The sequence below is a fragment of the Carcharodon carcharias genome, chromosome 14 (assembly GCF_017639515.1).
Source record: "Carcharodon carcharias isolate sCarCar2 chromosome 14, sCarCar2.pri, whole genome shotgun sequence".
NCBI lineage: Eukaryota > Metazoa > Chordata > Chondrichthyes > Lamniformes > Lamnidae > Carcharodon > Carcharodon carcharias.
The window spans coordinates 36,011,738-36,024,132 of NC_054480.1; the positions used below are offsets into that span (position 1 = coordinate 36,011,738).

A 12,395-nucleotide genomic window follows, 5' to 3' on the forward strand; every position below is an offset into this window, starting at 1 on the left:
ACCTTGCCCACTGTGAACAGCGGAAGGGACATGCCATTTGATACGATCCACCAATCTTTGGGATGTATGGTCTCACACTGGCACCAAAATTCATTTACCACATTACTAATTTGTGTGATAGAACATCTTTGTTGGCTTGATGGCAGCATCTTGTTAGTGGCAAACACCACTCATGTTGCTACTGCACAGTAAGTAGCATGAAACAGCTCGCTTCACCTGTTCCTGAAATTTTTGATAGGTTGCCCTTCCAGGGTAATCGAAGGTAGTTTGGACACCTTTTAGAGCACTGTTCTTTACAGTCAGAAAGAACATGTACACACATTGTGCCCATTTCAGCTAAACAAAATAAGTGACAGCCATTTGATGACTCATTCCTCAGAGTAATGCCTTAACCAGAGTCAATCTGCCTGGTTTAAATTTCAAACAACGCTGGACAGTTAACTGTCAGCCACCATTGACTGGTGCATTCTCCATGGCAACACCTCTCCCAATCCGAGCTCGCTCGCCAACTAATCAGCACTCTCTTCTCATGCAGTATCAATTGTTGTTCCCTTTACATTTGGTGTTCTTGCAAATTGTCCTGATGAGTACAAGGCAAAAAGCTTCGACAAAATATCTTTTTACATAAGTTCTGTACTACCGAACAATTAAAACTCATGATGGCAACTGACATTCTCTCAGTTGGTTTTAGATTTCAACCAGGCCACAATGGTAAGACCATGAGACCAAAGCAAAATATTGCAGATGGAAATAAAGTAACAGAAAATGCTGGAAACACTCAGATCAGGCACATCTGTGGAGTGAGAAACAAAATTAATGTTTCACTTTGATGACTTTCATTCAATGTTCTTGTGCATTTCCGAGCAATCTGCTGTCAAGCTACACCAGCAGAAGCTTGGAAGCAGGTCTGCAGTCAGTCCTTTTGGCTAAGAAAGATTTGAAGAGTTGTTGGAAGGGGAAAAAAGAACAAGGGGCCAGAAGAGACGAGAGCAAAGAAAATGAACTTTTAAATCAGAGACTCAGAATCCCAAGTTGGAATCAGCCCAAACAGTAACAATGTTAACGCAGATTACTGAGAATTTTGTTCAAGGTTCAAGCTGACATTTTTGATTATCAGAAAGGTAGCCAAAATTCTCAGGGACTTGAGACTTCTTGCAAATGTAGGCAATTTGCTCAATTGCACTTTCAGAAACATAATTGCTTACACTGTCTACCCCATGACCTGATAAATTCATGCCAAAAACATGGATATATTCCCTACTTTCTCATATCTTTGCTTAGAATACAAAATTCCCTGGCAGCATATACTGGAGTATCAGGTTAATACACTGCCTCAGCTACTATTAATCTAATCAATACAAACGTGTATACCTTTGGTTAACTCACCCACTGATTTCGCTGCTATCCTTCAAAGAAATACTGGCTAAGCTTTTTTGTTAAATAACTGCAAACAGAAAAACTCAACTGTTACTATTCCATGAAGCAAATATTCACAACTCATATCCAGGAACAAAAATTATTTCAACATCCATTTGGAAGAATGTATCAATCATACAATAAGTGCAATGGGAACTACGGAGTAGCCCCTAAATAAAATTATTCAGAAGGAGAAGTAAAGTCTGTTTTAACCAAAAATTTAATTCTTTCATCAAGGGACATTTAGTATGAATGAAAATCATTGTTGTTCTCATACTAACATTTAGCCTCCATAGAAATTTGATATGAGTACCAATCATTATTTTTACTTAAATAAGTTAAGCATCCCCCTTAGAGTCTGGGCCACCAAGATTTGATGAATTAGTGCTCAGCTCAGCACTTTACTTTATCTCCTTCCTTGATGTTCACCAGCTGGAACTAGGTTTGCAACCAGGGGAAGCATTCCAGCTAAAGTAGCATTCAAAATGTGAGAAAAAAATCTAAACGACCATTAAATGAATTTAGAAATTCTGCTTGTATTTGCCTTTACAACTTATTCAAATTTATCCAAAGCAGAAGTTCGCAGATTCAGCTAGTCAGTTTCAAACTCAGACACAGCTAGAATCTCCAGTCGACACAACTATTCAGACGTAGCAGCTCAGCCACTTAAGTATTCCAGACAAATCTCTTCCGAAGCTGTTTCAAGGCAGAACTGGAGAATATTTTTTCATTGATAACAAAGATGGATATTTTCCTGTTTTTTTTTAAAACAAGTGGGTTCTGGTGATGCAATGCACACCGTTTGAACAAAGCAAATTTCTCTCAGGTTACATTAGCCGTGTTGTAGATATGAATGAGGCAAGTCAGGGAGCAACTTCCCTACCTGACTGACCATCCCATAAAGCGTTGGAGCTCCATAACATTGCAGGGTGGTGAATCACAAAGTAATTAGGGTTTGGAATGCACTGCCTGGAAGTGCGGAGGCAGGTTCAATCAAGGTATTCAAGGACATTGGATGATTATTTAAACAGAAACAATGTGCAAGGGTACAGAGAAAACACAGGGGATTGGCACTGTTAAATGCTGAGAAAGCCAGTGCAGACACAATAGGCCGAATGGCCTTCTCCTACACTGTAACAATTGTGATAATAGCTTAGGAAACTCGATAAAGCAATAACCGTGTGCAACTGTAGACATCACTACACAATAGGTAACTTTCAATAGAAAAAATCTTAGATGCTTCTTAGACACAGGACAGGATGGCAATACTCAAATAATGAGTGTGCAACATACATGGCAAATTTAACAATTGGTATAAATAAGTTATTAACATATTAGGTACAAAATGTTTGTACAATATTATTTACATCAGGACAGATACAAGTCTCTAACAGATTATTTCCTGGGGCTCCATCTGGATATAAAATCAGCACTGGACAATTACAGGTAGGCACACTTCTGCAATCTATAGAGTGTCCCATTACAAGGGTACACCGAAATCCACTGATGAGCAGTGCCACTGAAAAATTGAATAATCAAATCCCTAAAATATTGGTTAAAAATCCTGGAAAATAAAAAATAAATTTTAAATAGTATTTAATCACATTAAATTAACAGCCATAATGGATGGAAAGTGACAGTTAAAAAAGCCAGGATTCCTATGCAATGAAAATGGAATTTGATCTATATAGTCACTAAATACATGGCAATGTTGTTTTTAAGGGAGGATATTCTGACCATTATTGAAGCTTAATGTTTAAGCCTACTCAGACAACTTGACAGTGATCAGTTCTTAGTTGAGAATAAAGCCCGAAAATAGAGAAACTCATTTCATATTTCATCTCAGAAATATATGTTTGGTCACAGCTGAAAAGTTTGAATGTCATGGGGTGTCATGCTCAATTAAAAACTGCAATCAAAATAAATACAAATATGCAATGAGGAGCAAGTTTTCTTGGGCAAGAATTGCTTTTAATACATTGAATAAAATGCTGGAAATTGTAGCATATGAGAACCTATTTCTCCAAACTTAATTTTCCCTACAATTAGAAAGCAAAGTTCTAAAACAAAAAGTGGTTGGCAGATTTGCTTTTATTTCATACCTTTAGATTTCCAACACTTTCTTCAAATGACTTAAAGGTAGGAGATTCTCTGAAATCAAAACAAAAATAGAAATTAAATGTTTGTGTAAGCCAACTGTATTTAAATCTCAGAACTGTTGACAATTCAACAAGTATATGCTAACTAGTTAACTGAATAACTACATTTGATATATATCATAAAACTATATAATTAGGGTAAAGCACGAGGAATAATGCTGTTAAGCTTGGAAGTATACCCAACAAAACTTGTAACAAAATGAAATACCCGCACTTTTGGGTAATTAAAGGGATAGGTATTATCAGCAATGCAGCAACTAAACAGAAAAGGGAAAAAAGGCTCTGAGATCAAATTAATGTAGTAATACATTACCTCATAGCAGGCATGCTTATTGAATGACGTATGGAGTAACTGCTACTTGGAAGCATTAAGAAACGAACAAATAGCCCAAGTTATAAAAAGAAATGTTTGCCCAGTGGGCATGGAAGGTTATCAAACTTTGAGCGAGTATGCATCACTTTCTCATGATAGCAAACATTCCTAACAGTAATTTTACAAATGCAAGATCAAAAATTGTACAAACAAAAACCTGCAACTCATAGAAAAAAGTTAATATACATACTTTGAAGCTTCTTAAATAAAATCTTCAAATTAATTTCCTTTTAAAAACAGGAATAGCATTGTCTTTTAAGCTATATTAACTATGACCAATATTAAAAAAAAGGACAATTTTCTCCCCTTCATTACATTCCCCATGACATGCCCAATCCCAATGGTTTAGGGAACTTGACATGTGTTCAGAGGCCTGGAAACAGTAGCACGGCAAAGTAAACTGATCTTTAGACACCCAAATCTGTTTGGATCATCTGGCCTCAACTTTATGTCTATTCAAAGTTCAAATTAGACATTACAAGTAATGTGTCTACAAGGAGAAATAATTAATGATGCATTCTGACAACAAGTTTACCACTTTGCATTGGAGTAAAATCTGGAACTGCTAACTGAAAGTGGACTGAGACTATTTCCTCCAGGAAATCTTAGTCTTCTGCACTTGGTTGGACAGACTTGTCACATGGACCTTCATGTTCAAATGGCTGAGAGGTGATGAGAGATATTTAAAATTATTTAGATTCTATACGGTAGATACAGAGAAACTATTTCCTCTGCTGGGTCAATCCAGATGGAAATCAGAAGGAGGTGCCCCACCCCCACCCCATACAATCTCCTAGCAAAAAGATGTTGGGTCTATTGAAATTTTCCTGGCTGAGACTGAAATCTTTTGTTAGTTAAGGGTTTCAAATAAAATAGATCAAAGATAGTTACATGCAACTGAGGTAGAGATCATGATCTGACTGAGAGGCAGAACAGGGCCGAGGGCCTGAATGGCCTATTCCTGTTCCTATATTCTGAAGTTGGGTCAGGCTCTAAATCAAACTCAGACTAAATTTGCACTAACTGCAACACCTGTGCAAACAAAAACTTCAGATCAAAGCTACAGTTATTGCGTGATTGTATCCTCAAACTCGAGTTAATTTAGAAAAGCAAGAGCCGATGGTGAAGAAAAATTCACCATTTTATGAATACTAAAGGCTCATGTCAGATTTGAGCCTACGCCCCAGAAAAGGCTATACATTCATCTTACCTAAAAGACTGAGAAAAAGGGTGAGACCTGAAACAAGGCAATAACAAAGAGGAAAGATAGGTCAGCCAGCACAAAGAGAATTCAGGCCATATCACCATAATGTCACTAACTTCCACCACAGAAAACAGTAAAAGCGTCACATCACTCAAATGATTAATGTTCATGAAGTCCTTTTTCAGAATGATTAAATATCAGGACCATACCTCTGAATCTGTCAGAAAGCTTTTGGCTGCCATATTGAAGATAACCAAAAGAGAATTAGAATGAAAGCTCTCTGCCTGGGATAGCTCCAATATTAAGATAGTATTTTTCAGTTACTTGTGAGACTTACAGAAAAAAACTCAGTTAAATTATAACACTCAAAAATACAAATATACCCACTAAAATAGTTCCAATTTGATGTAAAAATATAGACACTGCTAAAAAAAGGTACGAGGAGCAATACCTGTACTCGGTGTCCATACTTGACTCTGAAAATGTAGGCACTTAAAGCAATGCTAGCATTGCATTGACCTGATTTAAGGGGAGTGAATAATTTAGTGATAATATGCACATTTCTAAAATAATGTCAAGCTACAAAGCCATATAAAGCTTTTAGTAGCACTGTTGCCAACTTCAAGGCAGGCAATTATGTTTTTACCAAACTAACTCAATTTGGCAGCCAAACATTCTAAGTATTTGACAACCACCAAATAGTAATCCTCATAAACCCCAATGAATATAAATTTGATCTTAGAGTACATAATGCACAAGTATGGAAGAACATGCTTATTCCAAGCATGAGGTAAAATTGAGAATTTGTTTTTTTTTGATTGCATAAAAAAAAAATCAACCAATAAACATTATCCAGTTATTTATCACACTTAAGAATTCCACACAATTCCACCATTCGTATTGAACATTATCGTACGTAGATTCGGACATAACAGTATCAACAGCAAAGGGAAAAAAATTTCTGAAATGTGTGCAAAAGCTTTTTTTAATTCAAGACCAAAAAGAGGAAGGAAGTAATGCTGGATCCAGCTCTGGAGAACATGGGGCAAAGGAGCATTTGGGAAACAGTGATTACATTAGGTTTAGTGCAGTTACAGAACAGGATAAAGAAAAAACTAATGTAAAAATGCTCAACTGCTGGAGACCAAATTTCACTGAGTTGAAAATGCATCTGGCTCAGATGGTTTGGAATCAAAGATTGGCAGGAAATTAAACATTCCCACAAGGGGAAAGGAAGGGCATCCAAAACTAGAGCTCTTAGAATGACAAATGAAACAGGGAAGAAAGTTTAATATTAGGTTTATAATTCAGTTGAGACCTATGCTGAATACAGAATGTACAGAGGAGAACCGAACAACTTAATGCGTTGAGAAAAGAACATGTATGAAAATAACTGGGGGGTTTGGGGTAACATACAAGGAGAACCCAGAAGTCTTTCATAGACATATAAAAAATCAAAGGTAGCCTAAGGAAGGGTGAGGCCAATTAGGGACCAAGAAAATGGAGAAATTCTTATGGAAGCAGATGGCATGAAATCAATATTTTGCATCTCACAAGTGAAAAGGATGTCACAGCAAAGTACGATGTGGTACAGAAATTGGATTGGATAAAAATAGATAAAGTGGACATTGGTAGTGCTCAAAGCAGTGAGAGCACTCAGTCCAGGTGGGATGCATCCAAGCTTGTTAAGAGAAGCAAATCTGCAGAAATTCTGGCCACATACATCCAATTGCGTTAAGATATGGGAATGGTACAGAGGACCAGAGAGGTGCAAAAGTTACAACCCCATTCAAAAATGGGGAGAGGGATAAACCTTGAAACTGCAGAGCCGTCAGCCTAAAGCTAATGGTAGGGAAACTTTGAGATAAAAATTCTAGACAAAATTAAGTAACTTTTGGGGGGAAAAAGATGGCTTAACAAAGTGGTGCTGGCTTTTGTTTGTTAACAGCAAATCACATTTGCATAACTTAATTCAGTTCTTTGATGAAGAGGGTTGATAAACAGCAATAATGGTAGTGTACATAGGCTTTCAAAAGCCCTTGTCATAAAGTTCCACATGATAGACCTGTTAATAAATTAATGGGGTTACATGGATACAAAATCACCTGGGGACAGAGGACAGGTAGTAGCAGTGAACATGTTTTTAATACTGGAAGGAATGAGCAGTGGTGCTTCCAAAGCATTGGCGTTATGACATAAATAGAGATTATAGACAAGGATTTTCTGGTCCAGCCCGTGATAGGACAGAAAATTTGATGGACCAGTCAAAAGGTTCGTTGACTTCAGCAGGAATTTCCAATCTTGAAGCAGGCAGGGCTGGAAAATCCCAGCCATACAATATAAAACTAAAGTTATGCTAAGACTTTATGAAACACTGGTTAGGCCCCATCTGGAATAGCAAGCCCAATTCTGGGTACTAAACTTTGGCAAGGATGTCAAGGTCTTAGAAAAGGTGCAGAGAAAATTTACTAGAATGGCACCAGGGGTTAAAAGACTTAAGTTATGTGGAGGGACAAGACAAAAAAACTATTCTCCTTGGACTAAAGGGGGATTTGGAGGGATTTCAAATCATGAAAGTTCTGATAAAGGAGAAACTGATTCTAGGGCAGGGATGGCGGGGGGTGGGTCAGCAACCAGAGGATGCAGATTTAAGACAACTCCTAAAAAGAACCAAAAGCAACATGAGGGGAAAAAAATTACTCCTTGAATTGCTATGATCTGGAATTCATTGTCTGAAGGATGGTGGAAGGGGATAGATACCATGGAAGAGCCAGCACAATAGATTGAACAGACTGCTCCTGTGCTTTATCATTCCATAAATTTCAAATCATGTCCTCACTTCCAAAGTGCTTCATTGGCAGTAGAGCACTTTGGAGACATTGAGGCTCTGAAAGATGCTATATAAATGCAGGTCTTTCTACTAACTAACAGTAAGCCATATTCTGCAAATTTCAAGTTGATGCTTCTTTATAGCCTTCCAATAACTGTTGACCAATATATCACAAATGTTCATGAGCAATACATTCCTGAATCTTACTCTTTATAGTATAATATAGTGTTGCTTTAAAAACCAAATGTCATGTTTCATCTGGGAAAATGCTCAACACTATTGCAGAATTATATATTGATTTGCTTGAAACAGAATAAATGTTTAAGCACCTAAACAAATCAAGAGAATCAGAGTGTCCTGAATACACACAAAATACATGCAGCTATACATTTCAAACTAAAAAAATCCAGATTTGACTTGCTCTAACATGCAAAACAGCACATCATAATAATCATGCAAGGTAGCTTAGAAAACCACAGCACTATAGTCTCGATTCGCTTGAGTGGATTTTTTTCTTTTTAAACAAGATTTTAAAATCTGTACCTGAATAAACTCAGACAAAATTCAACCATATTAACCTATAAAAAAAACTTGAGAACATTTCAGCATTTGTACTGTTTGAGCTATTTTGGTTGGGGTGCAGTAGTAGAAATAGGGAAATGTAGTTAACATCTACATCTTACAAAAAGGTGCCAGCAGAAGAACACAAATGCTGTATCATAAAGCTGTAGAACGGAATATGTATCCAACACCCTCCACCCATTAGCTCTTAATCTCAACTATGCCCACAATGAGAAGATGCTTTATGATAACTCAGTTGCTTCACCACTGGAAAAGAACACAGGGAACAAGGAGCGAAACAAACAATTAATATAAAAATCTCAATACGAAGCAAAAAGAGGAAAAAAAACTCAGAATTGGTGTAATTGGCTATTCATTAATTTACTTCTTCATAATACCGAACCAATATTTGCATTGTCACTGTACTAACGATTGCCTAAACACCTTTGTCTACATTTTCTGAGCACCTAGTTATTTGGATAGCTTGTATATTCAGTTCATACACTAAAAGTGATAACAATCAAATTCAGCTCATTATGAATGGTTATAATAAAATCAAATGTTTTGTATCTTTAGTCTTATTGGCCGATGTGAACAAAGACCAAATTTGTACTTGCCTACCAATGTTATGCTTACAATTCACCACAAAAATATTATGTACCTTAGTTCAGTGGTTTAACTGCATATAAATCAAGCCAGTTACAGTTACGCTAATTAATAGCTTGGTGAATTTGATGTTAAAAATCATACATGTGGAGAATTTGAAAACAAAACAATGCAAAGCTATGTCTTAAGCACATGCTACATTTAGTGACCCTAACCATTAAATCATTTCCAAAGCAGCGAAACAGTACTTTTTAAAGAGTGTTCAAAAGAGTCATTAATCCACATAGCAATGTCAACAATGAATAGAAACAATTAATTTTATCTTAACCGTCGGTCACTACCAGAGAGACAAATTATTTCGCTCCCTTTGGCTGGCAAATTATCTTCAGCATTTTATACCTTTCTAACGTCTGCTTTGAAAAGATGTTGACATTTGACCCAATGGTATGATCAGGAGAAACTAAGATCCAAATCCTTGATTAAAATTGGTTTTCCAGCCAACCAAATTCTGGAGTTTGAACCAACATTGGTTCAAACTCCAGAATGGACAGTGGGGTGATGTTGCCATTAAATGAGAGGCAAGATTATTCTTTCGTAAAAAGGAATAAAACTCGCTAATGTCCTTCAGAGAAGGCAATGTGCCATCGCTAAGCGGCCTGGCCTACAGATGACTCCAGACTCTCAAATATTGTTGTTTGCTCTTAGACACCTTCTGAAACGGCCCAGCAAGCCACTCTATTGCATCGAAACACGACAGTCGATGCATCGAAACACGACAGTCGACTTGTCTAAGACTAGAAACCAACTGACCACCTGTTCGATCAACCTAGGCACTAGAAAACAACACTGGTGACATGCCAAAATTGGGAGAGCCGTCCTGAAGACTAGTCGAGCACAATTTGACAGTAACGCCCAGTGAATCATACATAGCTGATGTCCCAAACTCTTCAAATCAGCCCCATCGCACCGACAAGATAGATATACCAGAGGTGGATACAGGTAAGAGGCAGTGGCCCTGGGAATCCTCACATTAACTCCAGACCCCATGAAGTCTCATGACTTCAGCTCAAAGATGGGCATGAAAGCTACCCTCCTTTAGCTGATGTACCAGTAGTCCGGCACGTTGAAGCACTAAGGGTAGCAAGGGCAAATAATCTGAGGTCAATGTCTATTCACCAAAAGTGGCTCAGCAGCATCATGACTGACTGAGCTGGCAAAGTCTTGAAGGACCTATGTGCCAGTCTAGTCCTGTGGCATGTAGTGAGAGCCAACATAAAAGGCAAAATCTTCTTGACCACATCCTTGACAAACTACCTGTCACAGAATCATCTGTCCATTACAGTATTCACAGGGGTGATTACAAGTCTTGTCGAACCAGGGCCCATCTTCACAGAATATTGCCCATCATGCTGCACTGCACACCACAACAAATGTGATAGATTCTGGACAGATCTAATAGCTCAAAATTGGGCATCGATGAGGCGTTTTGAGGCATCAGCAGCCCAGGATTATATTCAACCACAATCTGCAACTTCATGACTGGGCATATTCCCCACTCTACCAAAAAGTCAGAGGTCTCTCCCTGGTTCAATGAGCAGTATAGGGAAGCATGCCAGGAACAACATCATGCACAACTAAAAATGAAGTGCCAACCTGGTGAAAGCACAACACATGCAGACTTAACAGCAGAAGCAGCACTCTATGGATGAAACTAAATGATCCCTCAACCAGAGCAGATCAAAGCTCTGCAGTCTTGCCACAGTCACTTGGGAAAGGTAGTAGGCACTTAAACGATTTAGAGAAGACAGCTCTGCAAACTGATGGGGTAATGATAGCATGCAAGTACAAAAGATAAAGCTGAAGCATTTGCAGCCATCCTCAGCCAGAAGTGCTGAGTCAATGGTCCTTCCTGGCCGCCTCCTCAGGCCCCCAACGTCACAGTTGTCAGTCTTCAGCTATTAGCTCAGAGTGAATCCTATCAAGAAACAGCCAAGTACACTGCATACATGAAAGGCTATGGCCTATATCCAAGCTGCAGCACTGAGGACTTATAACCCAATCCCCAATTGCTCTCCAGAAGGTGGTGGTGAGCCACCTTCTTGAACTACTGTAGTCTGTGTGGTGTAGGTGCAGCCACAGTACCATTACAGAGAAGAAACAATGATATAGTTCCAAGTCAGGATAAATGTATAGCTTGGAGGGGATCTTGCCATGTTTCTGATCTTGTTCTTCTAGGTGTTAGAGGTCACAGGAACCTTGGCGAGTTGCTGCAGGGCATCTTTTAGATAGTGCACACTGCTCTTAAAGTCTGTCAGTGGTGGAGGGAGTCAATTTTTAAGCTGCTGACTGTGGTGCCAATCAACTAGGCTGCTTTATCCTGGATAGTGGCAAGTTGAGTATCCTTGGAGCTGCACTCAGCCAGGCAAGCAGCAAATATTCCAACACACCCTTGACTTGTGCCTTGTAGATGGTAGACAGGCTTTGGGTATTACAGAGGCGAGTTACATGCCACATAATTCCCAGCCTCTGACCTGCTCTTGTAGCCACAGTATTTATACAACTGGTTCAGTTAAGTTTCTGGGTAACACCCAGGGTGTTAATGAGGGATTCAGCAATGGTGATGTCGTTGAACGTCAAGGGGAGATGGTTATGTTCTCAAGTTTCCTGGTACTTGTTTGGCATGAGTTTCTTGCCACTTATCAACCCAAGCCTGAAATGTTCCACCAGGCCTTGTTACATGCATGGAGTACTTCAGTATCTGAGGAGCTGCACGTGGTACTGAACACTATGCAATAATCAGTCATTATACTCACTTCTGACCTGATCATCATGGAGAGAAGATGGTCAGTGATGAAGCAGCTGAACATGTTTGGGGCTAGGACACTATCCTGAACTCCTGGGGCCGAAATAATTGGCTTCTAACAACCACAAACATCTTCCTTTGTGCGAGGTTTGACTTACACCAGTGGAGAACTTTCTTCCCAAAATTCATTGATTTTAATTTTGCAAAGGCTCCTTGATGCCACACTTGGTCAAATACAGCGTGGATGTCAAGGGCAGTCACTCTCAACTCACCTCAAAGTTCAGTTCTTATGTCCATGTTTAGACTAAGGTTGTAATGAATTCAGAGGCAACTGGTCTTGTCTGAACCCAAACATATCATAGATGAGCAAGTCATTGCTGTGTAACTCTTTCGAGTACAAACCCATTTCCATCTGTTAAGATGAAGTTACATTGTTTCATAGT

General features: G+C 38.6%; 1 protein-coding gene across 4 annotated transcripts in view; it reads right to left on the bottom strand.

The window, feature by feature from the left end:
- The window catches only part of LOC121286904 (tumor protein D54-like), a 71,768-nt gene that overhangs the window by 24,502 nt on the left and 34,871 nt on the right, over window positions 1-12,395 (bottom strand). For all 4 annotated transcript variants that reach the window (XM_041204141.1, XM_041204139.1, XM_041204140.1 and 1 more), the window contains one exon: window positions 3,519-3,567. In XM_041204141.1, the coding sequence (XP_041060075.1) occupies window positions 3,519-3,567 (49 nt within the window). The remainder of the gene's footprint in view (window positions 1-3,518; window positions 3,568-12,395) is intronic.